This window comes from Daldinia caldariorum, assembly GCF_022478825.1.
Source record: "Daldinia caldariorum strain CBS 122874 unplaced genomic scaffold F4812scaffold_4, whole genome shotgun sequence".
Lineage (NCBI taxonomy): Eukaryota > Fungi > Ascomycota > Sordariomycetes > Xylariales > Hypoxylaceae > Daldinia > Daldinia caldariorum.
In genome coordinates this window covers 1,025,598-1,051,075 of record NW_025953040.1, presented here as the reverse complement: position 1 = coordinate 1,051,075, position 25,478 = coordinate 1,025,598, and the positions used below count along the sequence as shown (strand labels likewise).

Sequence of the window (25,478 nt, the reverse complement as noted above, 5' to 3'; positions counted from 1 at the left end):
GGGTGGGATTGGTGGGATTGATGAATTGGTGGATTGCTTTCTGGATGTAGGTACTTAAAAGTCGGAGTTGCTGGAAGGTTCTGGCTGCGTTCCTGCTGAAAGTACTAGGTATGTAGGCTCCGATTCGAGAAGGCTCTGGCGCTCTGGTCTTGCAACGATAGAAGCGCACCTACCTAACCTTATCGCAAATCTTCCCAACGTTCCACAAACCTGGAACCAATAAATCAATCAATACCTTAGATACTTAACTTTATAGACGAGGATAGAAAAAAAGATAGAAGAGAAGAAAAAGAAAAAGAAGAAAAAAACAGCGATGGGATACAGAGAATATTTGGTGAGATAACCACAACAATTCAACTACCGATTAGCAAGCACTTTTTTCAGAAAACCCCCCCAGCTCATTCTTTTTCTACTATGTACTCCGTCTTTCTCTTTTGCACGGTACCAACCGCAACTTTCGCGTGCAGGTCAAGGCTGAGATTTTCTCCCCTCTAGCGCGCCACCGTATCTTCGTAGAATCTGATAGAATCGTGGCTTCAACTTAAAGTACTATCTAGTAGAATTGAGGCTGGGGTGAGGAGTTATCTCTATAAATTGGGTGAGATTTATGACAACTCAGCCTCAAGTATACTTGGGGCTACCTCACCTCGGACCCACAGACTTTCTCTTTTCGGCTTTCAATTTGGTTTGTGCTGCATGCATGGTGGAGGGGGTTACACAGACTCCGTTGCACTTTCTCAATGCCACTGTACTGAAGGCTTCCGTTACCTAACCTTAGGTCGAAATTTCTTGGCTAAACGTAGGTAAATTTTACTTATTTCTTTTTTATAGTAAAGTATACACCTTTTTTCTATCTGTATAACAGGCACCTAAATCTATAACACGTAAGCTATGAGGACGCACTGGTTATAGCTTAGACGTAACCGGGCTTTTTAAGCAAGTTATCTACAAAGTTAGGTATGCTGGAATATGGGCTGACGAGGACATGACGAACCACGAGACCGACTTCGTCATCTTTATGCCGCCAGATACTTCCAAGGCATCGTCTTTCAAGTTTCCATAGCCTTACCATTATTAGGTGGCTACCTAACTTTAGGTAGGCTTTGCACATCCATCAAGGCATGAATAAATATCAATCAATCTTGATTGGCTCCTGGATTTAAGGCAAATTTCTTCGCTATGCGTATTGTGATCGGAACCGCAACGCTTCGAATCCGGAATGGTGAGACAAGAAAACGTCTTCACCGAAGTCGTAATACCTGCCCCTCGTGATCACCTCGTTCGGTGTGGTTATACCTTTAGAAAACTCGCAGCCTTTCCTTCTATCAAGTTCTTAAGCATAAGAGTCGACTGAAGCATATGGGTGCTGTGGGTGCTTTCGTAAAAAGATTAAAATAAAATAAAGGTTAAGAAAAATAACTTAGCAGATGCTCGCCTATATATCAACTATGTATAAAGGGGTATTGGTATTGCATTTTACCTCAGGACGCCTTGTTTTCTAGGCATACCTGACAGGGTAGGAGTAAGATGACAAGTCACCGTCTCCTAGCTCTACCGAATCTAGTATTAAACTTGCGTGGTTGGGAACCATGTCAGCTGAGATAGTCTATCCACGATGCCAGATTGGGTGTCTGTGATTCCATCAAGACGACAGGAGCAAATTCTCTTTGAATACCGCCGAAGATAACAATATCCAGGTCAAAGTTCATAGGCTTTCTGTCCGTATACTCTCATGTACTTTAGCATCAATGCCTCGAGGGACCTGGCTGATTGGTTCTGAACTCGACACCTTCCAATCATGGCCTTAAGTCCATGTGATGTAAATGATATATAAATACTTGTCCTTCTTAAGATGTTGATCTTTGGAGCTTAAGGAGATAACTAAATCTAGATAGAAGTACTGTATGTCGTCATGGTTGAGGGGAGGGAGGGTCTTAGTGATTAGTAGTGTACGTAGTGAGGTAGGTTAGGTATGTATCCGCGACGGCAGGACAGACGGCACACGGCAGGAATAGAATAGGGCTGGGTAGCTGATGAATCCTAGCGGGTTTCGGCGGGCGGGCGTAAGTGGGCCGCGACCCCTGACCGCCTGGAACTTACATTCCCGTTGCTCAGCTCCGGTTGCATAGGTACCTAGGCAGATAGTCAGTCCATTAATAGAGAGAAACAGTTAAACACTTGCTTCATTAGGTTAGATACTGGCTATATTTGCAGGATAATACGGCATCCACAAGAACTAAAATCTCATGGGGCTACTATTTATCACATGCACATGCTTCGATCGTAAATGAATTAGGTAATTAGAAGGGGTTGTCTCTGAGAAACTACTGAAGGCGGTAAAATATTTTCAAAGCCTTTTTAAGGTTTTGAGCCTATTTCTTACTATAGTATACTACACTGTACACCCGCATACGCTAACTAAACCGGCGGTTCACTTGTCTAGTGTAGATGAAGCTAAGACTATATCTAATTTTAGTCTTTTTAGCAACTATTGATACCTGCTATGGTACTAGTTGTTTGATGCTTTGAACACCATGGCAAAACTCTTAGGAATAAATATTCCCTAAAGTGCTCATCGTTTATATCGTTTAGGTAAGTTAGTCAAGTCCTAAAAGGTTCCAGCCGAATTATAGCAAGCCCTACAAGGCAGGACGCTGTGATCATCGATATTACCATTATACCATTAATAAATAGCACTGTAAAAGAAAACCTGACCACATGAGGCATATCATACTAATCATAGATAGACATAGCGGTGCATAAGTAGGTGCTGAGGTGAGCGAAAGCTACCGAATTAGGCTTCTCGAAATAATCGATGCTTACGCTCTATTGGCTAGAACCCTGGAATATGTCTGGGTTACACTACATAGGCTAGGTACATTAAGTGCATAAGTCGCTGCTTGGTAACACGATGACTAAGGGTAACCAATTATAGGGCTCGTTTAAGACCCAGGACAACCCTGGCCCTTGAAGATCCCGGGGTATGTTCTATTTTCAGCCTTGCGTGCTGTCGAGCCATCTAAATCGCGCCTCGAGAAAAAAAAAAAAAAAAAAAAAAAAAAACAATGTGACAGGTAGGTATGAATATTCACGATGGACTTTGAAAGTGAGCCAATTTAATGGCCGTTCGTAAATTTTTTTTTTTTTTTTCAATCGGCTTACGCGAAGGAATTGCATCGAGCCAGCAAGATGACAGACGATATTGCTGATAATAGTGTGCCCCTATGCCTGACATACCAGGCATTACCTACCTCTCTCTAGTAGTTTAAACCCATACTTACCAGGTAGTCAACTTATACCTAGTAGATCTGGTTAGACCTATCAATCCACAGGATCCAAAATTTTGACAAGGCGGTCCACATCGCAAGCTTTTTCGTCCTTACCTACCTCCATTAGATCCACGGGTGTAAGTACTAGGTAGTAATAAAAAAAGGTACATAGCTTGTTACCCCAAATAGAGAAGCCAATTCGTGTGTGGAATTAAGACGGGTTTGGTGAACAGATATAAAACTCTACATTCGTATCCTTGGTACCATCGGTACGGCACCAATGGTACTTTACTGCCTCAAACCCCAGAAAACTAATCGTGATAGGGCTGGTCGTATCCCAAGTTTTAACTTACCTTACTTACCTACTTAGCTAACAAGACCTCTCTAATCCCCTATCTCCAATTTATATAATAATAACTCTCTTCATTCCCGCAATTCCTTGCTTAGACATCAAATCGAAGTTCTCGTAAACTTTAAGCTCGAAAAGAGAAAAGATTAAAAGATTAAAAAAGATCGAATTTGTTTAGTTATATTCACGAGGGTTTATATCTTTGCTGGCGCCATGGATATGGCTAGCACGAACACTTCTCCCGCTTCTCCCGCCCGAACCAAACAACCCAAGAAGAGAAATAGTGACGTGCGTAAAGAGCAGAACCGAATCGCGTCTCGTGCATATCGTAAGTTACGCTCGCCAACGAACGTGGTAGTTCGAACGTCTTCGCTGACGCCAAGCCTTAGGAGAGAAGCGCAAGCAGAAGTTAGCATTGCTAGACGAGATACTGAAATCAGATTCTCAGACGGATTCGATGAGTTCGGTGTCCGATGAGACAGACGGATACAATGGATCCGGATCGTGGACATTTCAAGATAGACAGGCCTCGGGTAGCCCTATTCCAGGGGCACTCCAGGTCCCTCCCTCCGTGGCGCAATGGGCCGCAGCGAGTCCCTCGTTGTCTTCATCGGTCCCAAATTACACCCACGACGCGTATGAGGGTTGGATGAGTTCGTTTAGCCGACCGGAACATACCTTTCCTATCAATAACGAATTCGCACAATCTTTCATCCCTACGGAAGTCGGAGATAATTCTCTCGGGCACTCGGTTCCGTTTAGCATGCAGTCTCTCACGTCGGCGGCAACTTCAACGCCTTCAGTGCCCTCTATTCCGTTAGATCCTTCGCTCGTTACAAACAACTTCGCACCGCAGCACCGCCATAACCAATTAGCACAGAACCGAAATGTCATTACTTCACCTAATCCAGTTTATAACAACGACGAAGCTCAGAGACGATTGTGGGTCGCCTCTCTTGAAGACGATGTCTTGACAGAACTTGAGAGGTTCGCTGGATTTAACCATGTACAACAACAACAGATTTTAGCCATGATACAGAAGAGAAGAAACTTAGGACAGCATGGGCCGAGCCATCGAAGCAGGGAATTCAGGTATCAGACCTGTCAAGCTACGCCTCCACCAACAGGTAAGCGATCTGTGTTACCTCTGATCTTCCTAGAACCGTGGCTTCGTACCTAGAATAAATACATGCTTACTGAATAACCAGCACAATTCGTGAATACCGACTTTCGGAAATATCAAAGCATGAGACAAGCTTCTGGATCGCCTATCCCAAGCGGTCGACGCTAAATTTGTTTCGTGCTAACTGGCACCGTTGGCTCGAGCACTATAACTACTAGGAGTCCAACGTGGACTCTATCGGGCCATTGGGATAGCTAGCACTGAACGAACCAAACAAGCCTCTCCAATGGAGAGTCTCCATCGACGCATGCAAAAGCACCGGCTTCCTTGCCCCCGCCTCTACAATAGACAAATACCAGGAAGAAACGGTTAAGAATCGAAGCTTCACAACAAGAGACATTTTGGCCGCCACGAAAAGCCCAAACATGCTATATGCGGATTTGGGTTATCGGGACGAATATTTGAACTTCGCCAAAGATTGGACCATATCCTCGTAAAGCTTACTACAAGGGAATATAACCACCTGGCAGTTGTTACATGCCCTATGGTATACCCAAGGAGACCTTTACAAGCGTGGCGTAACGAGACAAAGGCGTTAAAGCATTAAGTGCTCTAAACACTCCGGGTCGAATAAACAGATCAGAGCTTAGACACTGCCAAAAATGCGTTGTATTGTATAGTTCAACTGCACCCACCGCCCAGCGCAACCGGGAGGAACAGCGGGGACTACTGGAGCTCAGTGCGGCGGATACTCTTGAAACCCAAGTCTCAAGAAAGCCATCATATCCCAATCAAGGCAGAGCCTTGGTACGCAAGGGGGTAAAGGAGGGTAGGTATACGAAAAAAAAGACGAACAGAATATTATCATAGACCATGACGGGGGGCCATGTATAGGTGGTATATAAAAAGATATAAAATGTCGCCTGGTTGGGGCTTAAGGGGGGGCAACTCCATCTAACGTAGTTATGAATATACTATAAATTTTAACAATCGAAAAGATTGGGAAGTACCAAATATGCAAATCTACCTGGGTATCATTCTCGCTCTACTGTCTACCTACTTAGCATAGTCGTATAAAGCTGGATAACCTCACGACTAACATCTCAACCCCGCCGCGAGGAATAACAACACATACGAATTGAGCCTAATAAACCAGACGTAGCAGTTTCTCGATATAAAAGCCAATAACAGGTACCTGAACTACCTGAACTACTTACCCATAATACCCAATACCCAAAGAGCCCCCCTCATAACTTACAAGAGTTAAGTAACCAAGTATACCTATATATCATACACAAAGCAGTTTGAATAAGCTTTCTTACCTCACCTCACCCCAATATACCTCATGTTATGTTAGGTAGATACCTCACTCTTGATCCACAACGGACATGGCTTCTCAGGGGTGTGCACCTAATCCGTAATCTACGCGTGATGGGAATAGTTGGCTGACGTGCTTGATTTCCTTTACATTGCTGGAAGATTCCACCAATACCCTGCGAGATCTTAGATGGCTCGTCAGCTTTTCGATTTTTTTTTCTCTTCTTCTTCTCGAACCCCTAAATAATATTTTAGCCGAGGCGGCTCTATTTTTTGATTACTGAACAGTACTTCCTTTTCACCCTAGAATGGGTGTAAATCTAAACATGTGAGATAATATAATCGTAGTAGGTAAGTTCTATTAATAACAATAATGATAATGATATTATTATCATCATTATTATTACCCCTTATATTTATCGCCACGCTATTACTTTTTCTTCGCGGCCCGTTTTCGCATCTGTTTCTCCCTCTCGTATGCGTTCGCTTCCCTGCCTTCCTCGCCCTGGATCTCCGCCACCAGCCTCTTGTACTTCTTCTCGTACGCCGCGTCCTTGGCCTTCTTAACCCTGAGCTGCTCGCGCGCCATGAAGTTGGCATCCTTCCGCAGCTCTCTCATCGCTCCCTTGCGCTCCTTCTTGTGTTCCGCCTTCAGCTTGGATAGCTCGGCCCTGTCGCGGTCGGGGTCGTAGTGTTTGTTAGGATCGAACGAGTCTTCGAATTTAGGTATGGCTGACTTGATGGGGAGGGGTCGATGGTGATGGAGTTCCAAGGGCCGTCGCGCCATGTGGGCCAGTCTCAGCATTCTATCTACTTTTGATCTAAGCTTCTCTATCTGATCATTCAGAGCGGCCGGGAGCTTGGCTTTGCATGCCTTGCTACCAAGATGAGCTAGTGCATTCTTAACTGGTTCGAAGGTTTCGAAGAAAGCAGACTTTCCGCTGTAGAGATCTGCCGCTGCATCCAATAAGTTCATCGTGGTAGTAAGTATTGCGAGCTTGGTTGAGAGGGCTTCCTCGTCGGAAAGATCCTCTCTAATACAATCCATGGGGGTTAGCTTCCTGGTTGCGAGCGATCGAGCATCGGTAATGCGGATCCCTGGCATGGGATCATGAACGGGAAATTGCCCCAGAGTCTCTTCAGCTTTCTCTGGTGCCAAGGCACATAGCGCATTGAGGCAGAAATTCATTAACTCGGGTACGTAGCGCTTTGAAACCTGCTGATACTGAAGAGCCAAGGTGGATAGATATACTCCTTGAACATAGTCCCTAATTTGTTTTGGGACTCTCTCAAGATTTCGCGCGATGAGTAGCCCAGCTGGGGTTGCCACTTGATGGAAGTGATCCGACGTGGGAAACGTGGTTCCGATTGCCGTCAGAATCACCAAGTCGCCAAGGTTCGGAGTAAGTGGCCGTGAGCGGCCAAAGTTTTCGAGTTGCGAGCGAAACTCGTTTGCGGTCTCGATTGGGAAAGACTTCGCGAGGGAGTGGATATGCCGAATAAGACTTTCGAGTATGGAAAATGGCGGTAGTTTTGTCTGGTTAGATGAGTATGCTAGATACTGAACGAGAATTGCCACAAAATTGGCGAGCTTCGGTTTGTTGCCGCTATCTAATTTTGGGTGATATAACGCTCTGATTCTTTGCACGACTGTTGGTAGATGCTGTATAGAGATTCCTTCTGTTAAACTGATAAACTCTTCCAGAGTTTGTGGACAAGGAAATGTATAGGGGAGTCCATTCGAATCTTGTTTAATGTCAGTTGATACCGCAGAGCCTGTGAGCTGACCGCTAAACACCGGGTTCTTCGTTTCCTCGTCGTTTAATAGCCCTTTCGTAAACTCATCATCGTCTTCTTCGTCGGATGATGCGTCATTTTCGATAGGCTCTAGGTCCGAATCACTGGCTATTAAGTCCTCTTCGATAAAGAAATCGTCTTCGTCGTCAAATCCGAGTTCCGTCGCCGTTGGCTGGGTTTTTATCCCCTTTCCGAGTCCAAAGTCATCTTCCTCCGTTTCTGTGAATAAAATCGGACCATTTGTTGGTTGATCGTTTGACTTGTCATTATCAACGTCTTCCTCACTCTCGTCATCGCTAACTTCTTCTCCACGCATTCTCTTAAGTCTCTTCTCTTCGAGTTCTCTAAGCCTTCTAGACTCCTCCTCTACCTTTTCCTCGTCGGTCTTCGTACGATCTGTAGGTTGTGCTCTCCTATCCTGTGCCAATTGTCGCAGTCGAAGATCGTAATCACGCTCCATTCTCTCTTTCCCAGCAGCTGCAGATTCTGCTTCGTCGGCGGGTGCGCTTTCTGGTGCCTTTTTTGTGCTGAATAATAGATCGCGGAGGACTGGGAGTTCCATATTGAGTTCTTCGCGTAGATCCTCGTCGGCTTCTTTGACTGCTTGTCGTTCGGCTTTATAGAATTTTGACTTCGCAATAACTTCTTTCATAACCTCTTGTTTCGACTTTTTTCTTTCCGGCTGCCCTTCTTCACCATCGTCATCCTGGGCTTCGCTATCAAAGGGACGCATACGCTTCGAGCCACGATGTTCATCATCTGAGGCAGCTGCGTCAGACCCGGCCGAGATGTCATCTTCCTCAAAGTCATCCACCAGGTTAGAATCGTCAAACGATAATGATTTCCCAAGATGAGTTAGTCCTTCGGCGGGTTCGTCATCTTCAAGGTCAAAAACGGAGCTCTTATGAAGCTGCTTTTCCCTCACGAATCTTTCCCGCATCTTCTCTTCGGGTGCCATATGCGGATCATTCTCTCCGAAACGTCGATCGAGTATACCTCCTACTTTATGGCGACGATTAAGTTCGACAAGAAGGGTTTGACGTCGCTGTGAATATTTGTTAGCTGGCCATTGAATGCACGTCGCTTTCGTTTAGCAATTAGACTCACCCGTTCCTCGCCGAGAGACTTTGCCTCAGTAGGCCTTCCTTTGGCGGTAGTGTTGGGCGCTGGCCTATTTGTGGTTACTTGAAACTTGGGACCGCGAGCATTGTGCTTCAGGTCGAATGGATTGAATTCTTCTCGTATGCCCTCCAAGTCTGCCGCCTTTTGATATCTTCGATTGCTGGTTGCCTTCCCGTCTTGCGCATTCTTTTTTTTCTGTTTCTTTGATAATTGAGGGCCAATTACACCTTTCTCCCTCAAGGAAGCCTTTAGCCTTTTGAGTTGTGAACCAGCCATTGCGAGATTCCTAGGCGCATATGGCCGTACGTTGTAGATAGGTAATTGGAAATATTAGGTAGTTTTCACTGTTCAACTTTTTTACTTTTTTACCTTTTTTTTGTTGCAACTTGCAAGTCTCTTATCTTATCGCCCCACCTTTTATGCAACCCACTGCAGCTGTGCAGGTGGTCCCTGGACCCATTTGAATTTTGACCCGCAGGCTGCCTAGGTACCCAGGTACTTCTCGATGCTGCTTGCTGCTGCCCCACTTCCAAATGAATATTTAATTCTTCCTTCGAATCTCTCCCTCTTCCTTTTTTTCTCTTCTTTTCTTCTTCATACTTACCTTGTCCGAAGAACCCTCGCTCAAGAATGAGGGTTCTTAAGGGGAGAAGCCTGCATTGCACAGCGCGGAGCTGACCCTCTTCTATTATCCCTCGTGGATCGTAGCGGGCGCAATTTTTGCTTTCTTCATCGTTTTCATTGTGGCCGGCGCCTGGACGCGTCGCTACGAAGAAGACAAATTGCAACCAAACCTTGTCACCGTAATTTTCAAAAACGTGTAAGGCACGGCTATATGCCAGTTTAATTGCTTGTAGTTTGGTGCCGTAGCTGTGATTTTTTTTTTATCTCTCGGTCGCGACTCTAGCTGAGGTGTACGCCCCCGAACAATTGGAATGAATATAATCCAAGTTTCGTAATGAAACGTACCAACCTAGGTAGTTATTAAGTAGTATTTTTGTAGATTTGAATATAGTTATCTACCTACTCTTGATGAAGATGTTTAGCCAGCTACACGGTAGAGATATGTACCTATATAGTTATGGTATGGTATAGTGATGTGATTATATGGTTTTACATGTCATTATCTCTCTCTCCCCTGCCGTTGTAGACATATATCAAGAGCAGCCTTGAACCTGCACAGTGTCACAAAAATTCAGGAAGACAACTTAAATATAGTATCATCTCAGTTTTGTACACTGATAATGGGCAAGCCAAACCAACCCCCTTTCTAGCGATGGGCAGTCCGCTTACCGCCTACTTGAGACGGCCCTCTCTTATTGACGCGAGTATATCGGGTAGACGACACCAGCCAGCAGCCGTACGTACCCCGTTTTTATGTGTTTTATAATGGTGCGTGGAGAGAGTCAACACGGCACCAGATCGCCATTAATGAATGGGGGGAAAATATTAAAAAAAGAGGGAATTGGTCCTTCCGATTCTTTCTCATATTCCAGTTTCTCTCCCTGCTCCCCTGGAATCCCTCCTTAGAAACGCCTACTCGCAAGTGTTTGCAAGGTAACAACGACAGCGCAGCTACCTGTTATACCGGTTAAGGAAAATATCCCAATGCCATGCCCCCCAAGCGATAACGACAACGAGGTTTACATTTAAACCTAAACCTCTCTTTGCTTTTTTTTTTCTCTTTTTTTCTTTTTCGGATATTCAAAGAACACACATTCTCGCAAGTCCTCCTCTCAATGATTCGTCAGCGTTAAAACGCTAAGAGCTGTCTCTTCGTTTGAGTCTTTGGCTGCTCGCAGGAAGCTGTTGCCCACGTCTCAGTCAACAACCCGCACATGACTTGTAGACAAACAGCCTCACCCTTAGAAGCAGTCATAAAAGATATCTTCGTCATAGCACATTAAAAGGTAGGTATTGTATATAAGTAGGAGCTTTGCAGCCCTCTTTAGTTGCGTAGGGAAAAGAACGCCGGATAACAGTACGGTTAAAGACGTGAGCCGGTCGGATCTTAGCGTCATATAATATATGGAAATGAGGGGATGAGGGGCAATATTTCAGGATAGTAAAAAACAGAGGTTATCAGTCGTCAGACTCTTGGTCGGTAGCAAGACTTTCGTCCCCGCATTCGGTGCTTGTAAGATCGCCATATCTGGCCTTGTATCGCTCAAGCTCTGCCAACTGGGCGGCAAGATTGTCGAGGACGACAGACATGGGCGTTCGGAGATCATCTAGCGAGCTTATCGGGCCGCTGCCCATGGCGATATGTCGCATTGCGAGTGTCGAGACGCAAGTCTAGTGGCAACCAGTTAGTAAATCCGTACAAGAAAAAAATAACAATCAGATTCGAGACACCTACCTCTATGCGGCTCACTTGATGTTCCATGAAGTTAAATAGGAATTGTTCCGTCATTTCACCACCACGTTGCTTCATACGCTCCAGTAGCTCGGTCTCCGGAGGCTGTAAGCCGCCGCTAGACATCTCTTCTAGAGAACTGCAAAGCATCTCTAGGCGTAAACTAACTCTCCACAGAGACCAGATGAAATCCGGATCGAATCCAAGATCGCTTCCGGGTTGAAGTATGGCAGGTTTCTCGGTAGAATCTGCCGTTGTCTGGGCATTGTTATGATATTCGATGCGACCAGCAAGGGCGTGTGGATAGAGAGAGTAAATACCCTCGGGGTTTTCTAAGCCTTTCAGCTTCCGCTCGCCCATATCCTTGACTTCGAATCCTTGTGAGCTTAGTGACTTCAGCTCCCTTCTAATTGCAGCAGACGTCGCATCATCGTCGAAAGTGTCACCATTACCAGCAGCCCCATTTCGCTCATGTTCCTGGTAGGTCTCGAGACAGCGTTGGATTTCGGAGATGAAATCAGTGGACACGGTAATCTGACCCCCATCGGCTACAGATGATATACGGGACGCTTTATTCACCATCGGGCCGAAGTAATCCATGCGGCGCGTAACAGGGTCAATTTCGGCTACTGGTTCACCAAAATGGATACCCATTCTGACCGATAGGCCTCTGAAAATAAGGACGTTGTCACTGTCGTACACCTCTTGGCAGGAAACAGAGTTTAAAATTTCCGAAGGCCAATCTGCCGTCAGTAGGTGTGTTTGAACGGCAAAACACCATAAGAGTGCTGAGGTGGCCGTAGGGAAAGAGACCATGAAGGCATCACCTTCGGTCTTGACTTCGTAGCCACCGATCCTGCGGAGTTGTCGTCGCATGATTTCGTTGTGAACCTTTATAGCAGACCTCATAGCAGACGGATACGTTTCCCACAAATTGGTCGAATTCTTGATATCAGTGAAAACGATAGACGGCTTCTCGGTAGGAGCAGGAACTTCAGCTTCGAGCCTATGCAGCGTAGAGTCTTGGACCTCGCCTTTGGCCTTCCTGCCTCGCTTGATAGGATACTGGAAATCGTCTGGTACGCCGGAGGGATATAGTGACATGCTCTGTCCTCTGTGTAAACGAGCTGACCGTTCCTGGCGCCGCTTAAGATCAGATACGCTGATCATCATGACCATGATTTTCCCAGTTGCACCGTACGCTATAGCAAGATCTCGTAGCTTGTGAGCAGCGCGCATAAGGTCACCTCGCTCCGACCGGGTGACGTCAACAACTAGGCCAGGAGTGAGATACTGCCATAATTCTTTTGTTGCGATTAATATTGTTTCATCGTGCGGCGTGATCGGCACTTGGAGAATATGGGGTGCTGCTTGTACGGCCGGCATTAAGTCAATATAACCAAAGGCACGAGAGACTTCAAGTAGATCATTCAACTTCCCTTGGCGCGATACCCAGCCTCCAGCATCACGGATTCGTTGACGCTCAGTCGGCTCCGCAGGGTCATGTTTCCGCGTGAGGATTTTGTGCACGCCGTCAGATTGAATGAGCATTGCTTGCGCATCGCCGACGTTGGCAACGTACAACTCTTGGCCTTGCAGATACGCCACTGTGGCCACCCCACCAGAATTGAGGTCTTCCTTGCTAAGGACAACCGACGCCGACGAGCCACGATGCGACATCAACGGTCTCTTTTCGCTGTGCTCGTTTGCCACGGTGACAAGGTCTTTATTTAGAGCAAGGAATGCACGTCTAAGCGCATCAACGGGCGTCTCGTTTTGGCGTGTCTTCAAAGCCTTCAGCTCCAGTGAGAAGATATGTCCAAAATTCTCGTGAAGGTACTTGGCGATCTTAGAGCCACCGCTAGACAACGCTTGCCCGTCAAACAAGCCTAAGAGCGTCTCTGAATCCGACGAGTTGAATCTTGGAACGACTAGATCAATGGTCGATAGGTGCTCGCTTCTACCTAGTGTATCAGCCATACCATATGGCAGGTGGCCAGCTAATGAACCCGAAGTTCTGACACGGCGGTCCTCGCTCTGATCTGGGATACTTGGTTGAGTAAGGGTGACATCCATCAATCCGAGCACACGCAGGTTCGTCAACCGACTAAAGTCGGTATATTGCTCGCGATTCTGTGGGCCTGGGCCGGTATTTGTCTGCTTGATTTCCAATCGTTTGTTTCCTGACAAGTTGAGGAATCGCAAATTTGGGTTCAAATTCCAATTCCAGTCGTATGGCACGTTTGAAATATTGTACTTCAGAGAATTGTTTCCGCAATCCAACACGGCCAGCTTTTTGGCGCGGGAAATATCTGCGGGGAGGTTTGTGAATTTGTTGTTGTTAATGTGAAGCACCTGAAGCAAGCTGTATTCTTCTAGATCATCGACCGGTAAGCTTGTTAGGTCATTGCCTGACAGGTAAAGCTCTACGAGCTGGGGCCAATTCTTGATACACCGTTGTGGCATGTCGTTAAGGTCGTTGTAGGATAAATTAAGGACGCGCAGTTCCGACAACAGTGTGATCTGCTCGAACACCTCGTCATCAAGCTGGTTATCAGCAAGACATAGGTTTCTCAATGAACCGGCAAAAGTGTTAGTTAACCGGCTGGAAAGTCCCGAATCTTTTCTCGAACCCGCTGCAGGAGTCACGGACCCATTAACACTGCTACTGGCCGTTGTGCTTCGCGAAAGGACCGAAGTTTTCCGCCCGCCTTTTCCGTACACTGAGACAACAGAATTCTTTCGGTCCGAAGAAGGAACGGGTGAAGGTCCGACACTCAGCAATGTGCTCGATGAGTGACTTGGCTGACGAGATTTATCAGCGATAAGATCTTCAGAGCTGGATGTCGAAGATAGGAGTCCGGTGGACGGCTTATTGCTAGGAGCAGGCGATCCTGAAGAATCCCCTGGCATCTGGGGCGGGCGTGAAGCGGGCTTCGGGAAATTGTCCAGCACGTTTGAGGAGGCATTAAGCGTTTCCAGCTTGTTCGCCCACCATAATTCCATTGGCAACTTCCTAATATTGTTCCCTCTGACATCCAGTATTCTCAGTTCGTTTAAACACCCGATTTCTGGGGGTAGCTCGCCAACCGAATTGTGGGCTATACTAAAATGTTCTAGCCTTCTCAAGTTGCCAATGGTATTGGGGAGCGAGACGAAGTAGTTGCGGTCCAGGACAAGCCTCTCCAAGTTGACCATGTTGTTGAACGAGCCGTCGATGCTGGCAAGTTGCGCACTTGACAAATTGAGCATCTTAAGGGTTAGAACAGGACTCGTGATTTCAAACTTGGTAATGGGGTTAGAATTCAGCTTCAAGCTGCGGACTCGCTCAAAGCTTCCAACGAACTGGGAAATCATGTTGTGATCCGCGGATAGTATCTCTAGTTTAGGAAGTTCGGACACGACATCGATCGCGGTGAGCCCGTTATATTTAATATCCAACTCACGGAGGTTCACAAGCTCACTCAGCGTGGGCGGTAAGGAACCACAAAGTCGGTTATTAGTTATGACGAACTTTTCAAGACTTCGCAGCCTCCCGAGCTCGTTTGGAAGAGACGCGATTGAGTTGAAACTAACGTCGACGTCTACCAAGGTCTCCAGATTACACAAGAAAACCGGGAATTTATCCAGAAAATTGGAAGATAAATTCAAAGAGCGAAGAGATTTGAAAGCTCCAAACTCTTGGGGCAGGTGGTTCAGACGATTATTTGCCAGGCTAAGCTTTAACAACTTGGTAAGGTGCCCCAGCCCAGCATGATCCAGCTCCTCAAGGCAATTGTTCGACACATCAAGATATGTCAGACTACTCGCCCTGCCGATGCTTATGGGTAATTTTCGAGCTTCATTGTTAGAGAACTTGATATCACGCAGCTGGTGGCATGCTTGGATAAAGTCCCGGGGGAGGTCGAGAGAAAGATTCCTGGATAGGTTTAAAGAAATGATGTCGGCCGTTTTAGAGTAGAGTGTGATGGGAATTGTGATGAGGTTTCGTCCTGAAAGGTCAACATGGTTGAACTTTGTAGCCCTACCGAGCCCTAAGTCCTGCGGGCTCATTGTGAAGTGATTATCCCTCGCCGACAGGAATAAGAAACGGCATAAGTAGCCATTGTCTTCTCGGCCGATATCTTCAAGACGATCTTTTTCCTCATATCCCACTTGCTGAAGAAGCCGCTTCTGGATCAACAGCGGCTTCTCCGGAGCGGATAAAACTCGAGATAAATTATGCTTTCTCAACACGATATGGTAGTTTTCGAGACCTTCAGTGACGAATGTCTTCTTAACAACTTGAGTCATAACGTCGGCAACGGTGGAGTTCAGTGGCATCTGTACAGTAGCGAAGGTGCCATCGGCGCGAAACACTCGTATGCAGTGCGGATTCTGCTTCTCCTCAGGCTTTGGTTGAGGCCCAACTTCTTCCACTTCAGGAACAGGAGGCTCTTTCTCTTCTGCGGTACGACGGACAGCCCAGCTGTCTGGCGCATTCCAAGCCCCAGTTCCTATGCCTTGTGTTGGCTCCAAAGGCTCGTTCTCTGGTAGTAACATCGAAGGTTCCATGGGCGTCAAAGGGAGGGGCTGTGCTAATATACCTTCCATATCGTTCAGGTTTGTATCGAGAATGAATACATTGCCCTTGTCATTCCTATCGGTTGGGCCGATATGTTCGTCGGGGTCGTCATAGGCCTTGTGTGGACGGCCCTTCTTCGAGAAGGGGAATTTATTATTGAAGGTCGCTTGACGGGGGTTGGTTGGGCGCGTGTGAGGAGTTCCGATTTCCGTGGTAGGAAGAGCCTTGTCGTAAGGCGTCTGGCTCCCTTTAGATAAATCTATTCGGGATGATGACGTGACGAGTGAACGAGAAGAGCCAGGCATGCTCTTTAAACGGGATGCTTGAGAATCGTCTTTATGCTTGTGGCGTCGCAGGCGATCAAAGATACCCCGTTTCCCGGGAGCCCCCGGAGACGTTTGGCCGTCGATAGATGCGAGTCTACTGCCATTGCTATTGCTGCTTGGCGTGGGACTTTGGGCTCGGGACCGCGGCGCAGTCGTTGCGGAACCGCCCCTTTCCTTCATAGTTTGCATGTTTAAGACCGAATCTTCGCGACTGACAACCGGGCGTAAAGGCATTAGAGGATTGGGATCTTCGATGCTCTTGTGGTGACGGTGGGTAGATAAATGAACAATTGAGTGTCCCGAGCGAGAGGAAGACGAAGTTTTCGGCGGTATTTGTGTAAAACTTTCTCCCGTGTAGCGCTCCCTGTCCGGTCCAGTCAGTATATCACGAACAGGAGCTTCGCCGTATTTGGCGATATCATTGGCCTCTTGGTATAAAAATGGTACTACATCGCTTGAAGGCACCGGCGTGCGCGGTCGTGAGGAAGCGGGTGAAGGCTCTCTAGTGTGATCGGTAGCGTTCGAATCGTTCCTCCCGCGACGCGGTCGAGTGAAAGAGTAAGAGCGCTGATCTTTTTGATTTTGAGAGAGTGGAGGCGCTGGTAAGCTAGTTTCGGATGAATCGCGCCCAGGGAAATCCTCGCCGAAGAACCCCTGTAATTTCTTAAACCCCCCTCTACTTCCACTATTTTTGGAGCCCTGACTGCTAGCTGTAGTTATGCTGGCCGCCGAGGGTCGCCTATCATCCGTAAAATAGGCTGCATCGGGAGACTCATTACTTGACACTTGCGTAGGTCGCGAAGAACCTACTCTAAAGGCAGGCGAAAGTTGAGAGGTAGCGGAAACATTGTCGCTAGAATCATTGTAAAAGCTTGTCCCGAAACCAGTCGGAGACGAAGCTGCATTACTGCCGTTGACAGACATCCAAGGCGGTATATTATGTTGAGTATTCGGACTGGTTGGAGGATCTCGTTGGATTTGGGGAATACGACCATTAGCTGGATTTAAAACGGCAAGGTCGCGACGGTAGTCTGCAAGGTCACTCATGCGGCGATTATCGAGTAAGGAACTGCTAGATGCGGTTGAAGTTGGCGATAAAGCAAGGCGATGACCGGATGCTGTGGGTGAGACTTGAGACTCTTCGTTAAACGTCCTATAAATAAGGTAAGACGCATATAACGTTAGCTTAAAAACCTTGCTGCTAAGAATATGTTTGTAAACAAAGTTTTGGCCGAAGTTGTAGACAAAGCAACCCTTTCGCTAAACACTAAATAGACTACAGTCGACTCGGCTCCCCGTTGCTTGTCCTCGTAGCCTTTCGGACCAAAATGCAGTAAAGCCGACAACAGCTTTGCACAGGATTCGTGGGACCTAAGCAGTAGAGTGAAGAAAGAGTCTAGTCATGACGTACCTGATTTTGCCATAGTCGCTCGTTTTGATGGGCTTCGGGGTGGCCTTTGTCGAGGCTGAGGAGACCGAGACCGAGCGACTGGGAGCGGATGGTTTCAATGTGATATTGGAGTGACCACTGCTCGTACTCGCGAAGGAGGTAATGCGGCCATCATCCCTCGTCATTGTCATTGTCGCTTTCGCGTTGGTCCTCGCAGCTATCGTCAAAAAGGAGGCGCCATCAAAGAGGGGTAGGGTATGACATTTCCCTCTGAGCGTTATGGGCGTTAAGGTAGATCTTGATCGTGAAGTCAGGTACCATGTAAGGGTACCTATGTATGGGATGCCAGGTATGTGAGGTATGGTATGTATTGTATGTATCGTATATTCGTATATAAGTGGAGAGAGAATAAAATCAGGTAGAGTGGACGGAGAAGCGCAGCGTCCCCAAGTGCGCTACAGGCGACTGATATTCAAAAAGAGGATATGAGCTATGAATTATGAGTTAGGAGGTGGACAAGACAAGTAAGCAAAGTAGATACGGACTACCAAAGCCAAGATTGAGGGCTGAAAATGATTTGGTTTTTTTGGCAGAGGCAGACTACGTGACACAGTCTTTGCGAAACAGGGCGCAGTTTAAAGGCAGAGCAGGGCAAAGATGCTTGCCGCAACTACCTCATAACAATAACTTTAGGTAGGTACAATACAATACAACACCTACCTACAATACCTACAATGGTAATACCTACCTAGGTACCTTAGGTACCTAAACATTATGGAAGGTAACAGCCTATAACAGCCTACAGGTAACTGTAACTGCTACTGTAGCAGGGTTACTTGGTCCGGTTAGGTTAGTAAAGTGTCAGATTGAACTTAACTTAGAGAGAGGTAAGAGTCGAGTAAGAAAGTGGGTTCGGATGGTACGTACAACAGCAGCTACAACTTTCGGCAACTTTCCACTTGCTTGCCATTACTTACATTGATCACCCAACTTACAACTTTTACAATAATAAGGCCCATACCTTACCTCTACATATTATGGTATCCTTCATAGGTATCATATCACGTTGCTCAAAGAAGGCCAACTACTAGTACCAATTAATTCAGTGGGGCAATACCTAAAGCTCGACATTACTAATTCCTAATCTGTGCTTGTCATCCATCTCCAAACATCAATAGTCGTCTTAGCCGTCTTAGTCGTCTTATCATTATTGTTGTTACATGACTTCGAGAGTTAACGACACAACCTAGGCCCTTACTGTATAAGGCACTAAATATCGAAGTCGGATCTGCTTTGCGAAAAGTTATGGATTCCAAGACGATGATTGCTTAGGTCGCGTAGGACTTTGATAGCTGACCTTGGTAGCTGAATGGTGGTGGCTGAATACCTAGGTACCTAATCCATACCTAATCCGATTTGTTATAATTGTATAATTGTATGCGGCTTCTATATAATAATAGATACCAGGAGATCGGGACACCGGGATGCCGTCGAGATTCCATCTCTCTAATACTTACCTATGAGCAGCATACTTTATGTAGGTAGTATCGAAATGACTCGTCTGGTTTCTATTTGTTGATTTTAAAGGTCGGTCTCTTGCCGGCGGCAAGTTCCATTCAGATCGATGCACTGCGTAATCCAACCCATAACATTCAAGAATTTGTAGATAGTTATGCCCAACATTTATTAGTTAGCCCCCGATCACACCATTTCGCATACATATGGATTTTTTAAGTCAGCCTACATCTAAAAACTCAATACCACTTACGGATACCGAATCTTACCATACACATACAAGATAAATATACATAACTAGTACACCCTTACATCTAGATGTATATACCTATATATATATACCTTATATATCAACAAATCATATGAAATCTATTTCCCGAACCGATTTATTTTCGACTTGGCAATAGAGTGATATTTCGTGTTACCGCTTTCCTGTGGATCAGGCTACGGTAATACTCTTCTTTAATAAGCATGACTCGAGCAGTGAACCCCGTGACTCAAATTCGTGAGGCTCGTCGTTTCCAATATTATACGTTTGCCTAACCTATCAAAAGTACATAATATCTGAGATACCATGTGTACCTAAGGTACCTAGCTGCTTGCATATTTATAGATGAAACCTGAGGTTCATTTCAACTATAATTGATAGTAATATAAAGGTATGTAGCCTCAGGTACCTATCCCAAGTGACCTAAAGTAAAATACATGTACCTACCTATATTAGGTACAGGTAGGTACATACGTACGTAATTCAAGGCATGGCTCTTTGAATGTCTGTCCCAGGGCATTGGTGAAAGTCAAAAATGCGGGCGCAGGTGGCTCTGACCACTATATGATTGATGCTCCATCGGCTAACGTCCGCAAAACCGGGTTCATTGGCCCCACATACGCCGAGACCCCAGACCAAGTTTTAGCGCCGCTTCAGCATCCTTGCAACAAGCGCCAAAATAAAAAATCCCCTCCCCAAATAAACACTAAACACAGATAAAGTCATATATCGGAGGGAAGATTGCTCGCTTTCCTTCGGGTAACGTGACGCTCTCCATTTCGTAACTAATAACCATCCCAACATTAGCATTAGCAGCTGACCTAACTGTTCTGACTCTGATAACAGTGCGTAAGATATCATCTGTTTATTCTTTATTCCCCCCACCGACCCCGTTCCTCATACTTACAAGTATTGTACCTCCGTACATAAATAATATCTTCCATCATCAAGGGCTGCCCGTCTTAGTAGTGCTCATAATTATATAGAAGGTAACATCGGCTGCTGGGTAGCATTCGGTTTGGCAAGAAAGAAAAAAAGTCGACCTATCATTTAACGCTATGATCCAAGATGGGAGCAAAAGAAATTGGATTCGTCTTTGTGGTCCGTATTCCATGGGGTGATGCCTCCTAAGGACTGGTTCGGAATCTCCCCTTAAACCTGGTCTACCTTGCAGGAGGCCTATCAAATTTATTTACAAAGTAGAAGTAATACTGCAATACTAGAATCGACGTATGCCCAAGGTGTTTGTTCACGTAGGGTTAGGTTAGGTTCGGTTCGGTCAAGTGCGATATCTACAACATTGAAGTAAGTAGTACTACTCCATGGGCGACATTGTCACCCCCATACATAGTATGTACTATACTAAGCCGGACCGACAGCCTGCATGTTCTTATACTGCTGCCGCAAGTTCCCGCGCTCGCACATGCATCGTTGATGCATGCAGCATTACTATATCTGTCCAAACCCCTCTATTAGCTTCGATATCTTCGGTATTTGATGCACGATCTATGTCATTGTGTAAGGTATGTAGTGTTATGAGAACTAGTATGGATAATGTCATAAGCCCAATCGGAGCTTATGGTTGCTAGAATATCAGGCTATAGAGTGACAGCCTTACACGTATTCATTCAGATGAACCGATATGCTTGTCTATCTTGAACGTAGGTTCTCCAATTACTTTTGACATCCTACTATGAGATTTCCTCTTCGTCGCTGATGCCAACAACAACATCCCCAGAGTCTTCATATAGGAGCTCTCCGACTTCGATACTCTCCAGCATGATACTCCGCGCATCTTCTTCTGAGACGCTCATGTCTTCCATAATCAGACGAACCGCTAACTCGGGTACTAGTACTGCTTGAACATATCCGGTATAACCTCTAGCGGAGACGAGTCTATCTTCAACCGCGCGCTTTCGAACAACGGATGACAGATTCCGTATGATATATTCCGTCATAGCGCGGAGTCCACGCGGTCCGTAATAGCCTGGTGTGAAGCTGGCGTCGGTCTTTAGTAATGTCCGATTCTTTCCTGCTTCGACGTTTTCTTGCAACACTCCACGATAATATGATCGTCTAGTGCCTTCTAAGATTCCTTTCAACAACTCTTGGTGCGTATCTAATCGTTTCTCAAGCGTCATCCAATTAATAGTAGGATATCCTTTCCTAGACCTAGAGTCCAACGCTGTCCGCCGCTTGTGCAAACGGCAGAATGCTGTTTGCTTCTTTATGTTCATTCTGCCATGGTCTGAATGCTTCGCCAGGAGCTCAGCGTCGACCACTTCGTGACACATAGGACATCTTGGCGTGATAACTGGACTTTGCATATTGACATCATCTGCTTCGTCATCGGAGCTCTTACTCTCAAGCACAGTAAGGACCTTATCGTCGCTGCCGTCCAAATCGTCCAGGTCGTCTAAAGAATGTAGTTTAAAAGCTGGTCTCTGGGAGTATTCATCTACCACAGATTCCCGAGGAGACTTTCGTTTTTTAAATTTAGATCCGTGTAACTTCTTTGACCTACTAGGCGGCAAACCTGACTGTGCTTCTGCGATTTCGTCCGATTCTTCGTCTAAATTATGGATCTTAAATTTGCTTTTCGGCGGTGATTCGTCTGATGATACACACCGATGCTTGAAATTGGATTTCTTGGAGTCTTGAATTGGACTAGAACCTGGCAAGGGTTGTGGCATGATGAAACTGTTAGAGGGCTTTGTTTTCTCCGGGCTGATGGTCTCGGGTTTTTTAAACCGCTTTCTTGGAAGAGGGCTAGTGTCCTCAGGGTTTGGGCTGGCCTCATCCTGTTTGGGTTTTTTGCCTGGGTGACCTTGTACTTTAGTAAGAAAACATAAAGTTAGTATGATATACTCCTAGTAGGGTATGCGGACTAACTCTTGCGCTTTACCGAGGATTTAGGCTTCGAACTGTTTGATGTACCATAGGTTATAGCAGGCTTGGAGTTGGTTGACGTGTTCCTTTTCGGAAAGCCATACCTGTTCAATAAATGACTAATATCTTCTGAAGCAACGTCTTGAGCTGATCTCTTCGAACCAGCCGAGCTAGATGGCGTTTCCTTTTGTGAGCCACTTGGGAAGTCTTTTGATTGGGATGATACTTTCGACTTCTCCTTGGTATGTCCGCGTAAATGGCTCTCCTGAAGAGATGACAGACTAGTGGTAAAAGTTGTTGGTCTTATATCTTTACAGCGGCTGTCGTTCTCATCAGAATCAGAGTCATGCTGGTAATCTGCTTCCTCATCACTGCTCAGGGGCGGTGCCGTAATGGATTCGGGTTCTCGAATATTTCTGAGCCCATTCATTCTTGAGGCCGGTATGTTGCTCCTAACATTGTCAGATTCTGATCTGTAAGGCTGAGTCTCTCGATTTCCGATAATGTTTAAGAGATGAGGTGGTTTCTGACGTCTACTTAACCCAACAATACGGGCTTGTATTTTCTGACGGGTTTCACCCGGTACAATGACCGGCATTCTTTAAAGCCTTTATTGCCGAAACCAAGCACTGTTTGTATGTGATAGACACAAATAATATGCAATAGGGCTGAGTGATTGCTTTGTGCTAAGAAACACGTATACATACATACGAGTTTTGAAGCAAATAATTGTAAGTAGGCTTAAGTTGAAAGTCCTTAGGGCTGAGAGGCTGAGACGCTGAGAAGCTGAGAAAAGGACAGCCACAGACAAAAAAAAAGTGATTCATGTGCCTCATGCACTGGGCACCGAAGGAATTGCTCTGGTAAGACTGTTAGTCACTAGTGAAACAACGAAATGATGAGGAACACTTGAAGTAGACGCACTGGTAATCAATCACGGGTTTTTATTCTGTTCTGTGTTGTTATGCATCTTTAGGCGGTCCAATTGATGGGCAATTGATTAACGTTTAACATTTGCTGGAAATGCACGAAGTCCGGTATCCGTAGCAATTTTGACGACGGTTAGGTACCTTGAAGTACATAAGCTTAGAGCAAGAACGACGCGTTTAGACTTTAGAGACGCGTTGCACAGGCTGGACAACTTGTGTACATACATAGGTAGGCAGAAACATATAGTGGACCCACAAATTAGCCACACATGTTACGATGCATGTACTTCAAACGTACTTACCTCCTTTGAAACTCAAAACTTAAAGAGCTCCAGGGCTATGAGGTACTTAGATACGTACCAACATGTATGTACCTATTCTCATCTTCCAACTTCACATTTTATTTGCTCTTTCACTCGTTTGTCACATTCTCTAACTTTACAGCTTTCCCTAATACCAAACCCCCTTAATCTTTGACCTCTATTCCTTGAGTGTTAAAATTTCAAGGGCTAGTAATTTGACCAATTGGAGCTTGTGAAAGTTAAAAGTTTCGACCTGCAATATGGCGTTGAATAGGAAATATGCTGCATTGCCAGATCTAGTATGTTCAGATGCCCAAGTCCAGCAGCTATGTTGTATTAATCGACATCTAGGACTCTGCACCCGACATCTACGAAACTCCCGAGTTGACGGACGATAACTCTACAATTCCTGTAAGGATATGTCCATACTCCTAGTCCCGCTCGCCTCGTTCTAAACTCCCTTCCAGACTACTGCAGGTCGATCGCAGTCGGAAAACGAATTCGACGAAGATGATGACGACGACGATATTCACGAAATCTCTCATTCGCGACTTCGGATAGATCAGGCTCGATCTCGGTTTTTACCTGCGCAGGTCGATGCTCGAGACGTGGACTTTTCTGATCGGCTGAATGGAAAGCGGAAATCGTATAAAACCTCGAGTCGAAGACAACGAGTTCTCGAAGATGGTACCGAACAAATTGGCGACTTGAGCGACGAAGAAGGAGGCGAAGACCTACAGAGAAAGATTGCACGGCTAAAGCGAGAGATAGAGGAAGCTAAAGAAGAATACAACAAACGGAAGTCAGAGTCGACGGAAGCTCTACCAGACCAAGATATCGACCTTGTCTCCTTAAGCCAGGCATTGGAAGAAATTTCGACTATTCCGGAAAGAGCAATAGCAACCAGAGATCGCCCAGCAACAGTCACGAGCGATAAAACGACGGGTGAGAGCCAAATGCCCACCCGGTCACCGTTAGACGAGGCAACGTACACTGTTACCTATGCCCCAAGTTACGAGCAAAGTCATGCGCTTGCAAAAGCCGCCGACTTCGACCGGCGACTGGTAATGCTCGAAAAAGCCATTGGTATTACTTCCTCGGCTATGCCTGAACTAGAAAGAAATGGTCTTCCTCGTGCTATCATGCCTACCCTGGATACGCTTCAGAACCAGATCTTGACGTTGTCCGAAGCGTCCACCTCATCTCTCGATGGCATTAGCCGTCGGGTAAGGACGTTAATCCAGGAGGCGGAGCAACTAGAAAAGTCAAGAAGGGCTGCCAAGGCTGCTCAGGATTCCCTTGCATCTTCAGGTGGTTCTCCGGTTGAAGCTGATAATTCAGAGCAAACAGCCAAGATAAACGCTCTCTATGGGACACTGCCGACGATCGAAAGCTTGACACCTCTTCTACCTCCACTGCTAGATCGACTTCGCTCACTACGAGCTATTCATGCAGATGCGGCGACAGCTAATGAAACGCTCGAGCGTATCGAACGATCGCAGAGCGAGATGGCTGCCGATATTAAGCAGTGGAGAGAAGGCCTAGAAAAGATTGAAGCAGTCATGGGAGAAGGGGGTGCGACTATGACGACGAATATGAAGGTGGTAGAGGGGTGGGTAAAAGATCTAGAGGCCAAGGTGGCTGGATTGTCTCAATAACGACGATACTAGTATACCTTCTTTGTTATTTACATAAGCCATGATACCCTATTATACTTTCTAAAGGGAAAACAAGTATGAATGCTCTGGTGATCCCAGGCACTTGGTCGAATAATACACTACCAATCCTGACCTAACACTGTCTTCAAGTCGAAAATCCCCTATTTATTTTGCAAATAACGGTTAACTTTGATCATGCATATAAAAAGAAATATAATGTAGCCAAAGGCTTATCTAACTATCGAGTACCTTAGCTGCTTAGGTAGGTACCTATTCTTATCTATTATCGATAAATGGGGGTAGT

The 25,478-nt window shown here is 45.9% G+C and overlaps 6 protein-coding genes across 6 annotated transcripts; 2 read left to right on the top strand and 4 right to left on the bottom strand.

Moving 5' to 3' along the window:
• The first annotated feature begins 3,504 nt into the window (after positions 1-3,504).
• Positions 3,505-4,932, top strand: F4812DRAFT_306987 (uncharacterized protein). Its single transcript, XM_047931285.1, has 3 exons — positions 3,505-3,946; positions 4,008-4,745; positions 4,827-4,932. Exons 1-3 carry the CDS (start codon positions 3,832-3,834, stop codon positions 4,907-4,909), a joined length of 936 nt encoding a protein of 311 aa, XP_047792240.1. The 5' UTR covers positions 3,505-3,831; the 3' UTR covers positions 4,910-4,932.
• An 864-nt stretch (positions 4,933-5,796) lies between these two features.
• On the bottom strand, positions 5,797-9,376 carry F4812DRAFT_420866 (Nop14-like protein). Its single transcript, XM_047933496.1, has 2 exons — positions 8,963-9,376; positions 5,797-8,900 (listed from the first exon to the last, which is right to left on the bottom strand). The coding sequence occupies exons 1-2, from the start codon at positions 9,251-9,253 to the stop codon at positions 6,489-6,491; spliced, it is 2,703 nt and encodes a 900-aa protein (XP_047792239.1). The 5' UTR covers positions 9,254-9,376; the 3' UTR covers positions 5,797-6,488.
• Positions 9,377-11,059: 1,683 nt separating this feature from the next.
• F4812DRAFT_457321 (adenylate cyclase) lies at positions 11,060-17,804 on the bottom strand (the record flags this gene model as incomplete). Its single annotated transcript, XM_047937150.1, has 3 exons — positions 11,060-11,272; positions 11,337-17,376; positions 17,635-17,804. The coding sequence occupies 3 exons, from the start codon at positions 17,802-17,804 to the stop codon at positions 11,060-11,062; spliced, it is 6,423 nt and encodes a 2,140-aa protein (XP_047792238.1).
• Positions 17,805-19,641: 1,837 nt separating this feature from the next.
• F4812DRAFT_420862 (uncharacterized protein) lies at positions 19,642-20,861 on the bottom strand. Its single transcript, XM_047933495.1, has 2 exons — positions 20,776-20,861; positions 19,642-20,701 (listed from the first exon to the last, which is right to left on the bottom strand). The coding sequence occupies exon 2, from the start codon at positions 20,255-20,257 to the stop codon at positions 20,039-20,041; it is 219 nt and encodes a 72-aa protein (XP_047792237.1). The 5' UTR covers positions 20,258-20,701; positions 20,776-20,861; the 3' UTR covers positions 19,642-20,038.
• F4812DRAFT_420859 (RTC4-like domain-containing protein) lies at positions 20,739-23,402 on the bottom strand. Its single transcript, XM_047933494.1, has 4 exons — positions 23,210-23,402; positions 22,993-23,145; positions 22,289-22,737; positions 20,739-22,229 (listed from the first exon to the last, which is right to left on the bottom strand). Coding segments are annotated over exons 2-4 (1,593 nt in total). The 5' UTR covers positions 22,995-23,145; positions 23,210-23,402; the 3' UTR covers positions 20,739-21,087.
• An 82-nt stretch (positions 23,403-23,484) lies between these two features.
• Positions 23,485-25,311, top strand: F4812DRAFT_420856 (Dynamitin-domain-containing protein). The gene is made up of 4 exons (XM_047933493.1): positions 23,485-23,580; positions 23,659-23,815; positions 23,868-23,927; positions 23,984-25,311. The coding sequence occupies exons 2-4, from the start codon at positions 23,777-23,779 to the stop codon at positions 25,172-25,174; spliced, it is 1,290 nt and encodes a 429-aa protein (XP_047792235.1). The 5' UTR covers positions 23,485-23,580; positions 23,659-23,776; the 3' UTR covers positions 25,175-25,311.
• Positions 25,312-25,478: the final 167 nt, after the last annotated feature.

Coding starts and splice junctions, on each gene's coding strand:
- F4812DRAFT_420859 (XM_047933494.1), bottom strand. Junction 22,230..22,288: donor ATCCTCGGTAAAGCGCAAGA/GTTAGTCCGCAT, acceptor TTCTTACTAAAG/TACAAGGTCACCCAGGCAAA.
- F4812DRAFT_420866 (XM_047933496.1), bottom strand. CDS start 9,253: ATGGCTGGTTCACAACTCAAAAGGCTAAAGGCTTCCTTGAGGGAGAAA. Junction 8,901..8,962: donor AGTCTCTCGGCGAGGAACGG/GTGAGTCTAATT, acceptor AAATATTCACAG/CGACGTCAAACCCTTCTTGT.
- F4812DRAFT_420856 (XM_047933493.1), top strand. CDS start 23,777: ATGGCGTTGAATAGGAAATATGCTGCATTGCCAGATCTA. Junction 23,816..23,867: donor ATGCTGCATTGCCAGATCTA/GTATGTTCAGAT, acceptor ATCGACATCTAG/GACTCTGCACCCGACATCTA. Junction 23,928..23,983: donor ACGATAACTCTACAATTCCT/GTAAGGATATGT, acceptor ACTCCCTTCCAG/ACTACTGCAGGTCGATCGCA.
- F4812DRAFT_420862 (XM_047933495.1), bottom strand. CDS start 20,257: ATGATATCTTACGCACTGTTATCAGAGTCAGAACAGTTAGGTCAGCTG.
- F4812DRAFT_306987 (XM_047931285.1), top strand. CDS start 3,832: ATGGATATGGCTAGCACGAACACTTCTCCCGCTTCTCCCGCCCGAACC. Junction 3,947..4,007: donor AATCGCGTCTCGTGCATATC/GTAAGTTACGCT, acceptor GCCAAGCCTTAG/GAGAGAAGCGCAAGCAGAAG. Junction 4,746..4,826: donor AGCTACGCCTCCACCAACAG/GTAAGCGATCTG, acceptor CTGAATAACCAG/CACAATTCGTGAATACCGAC.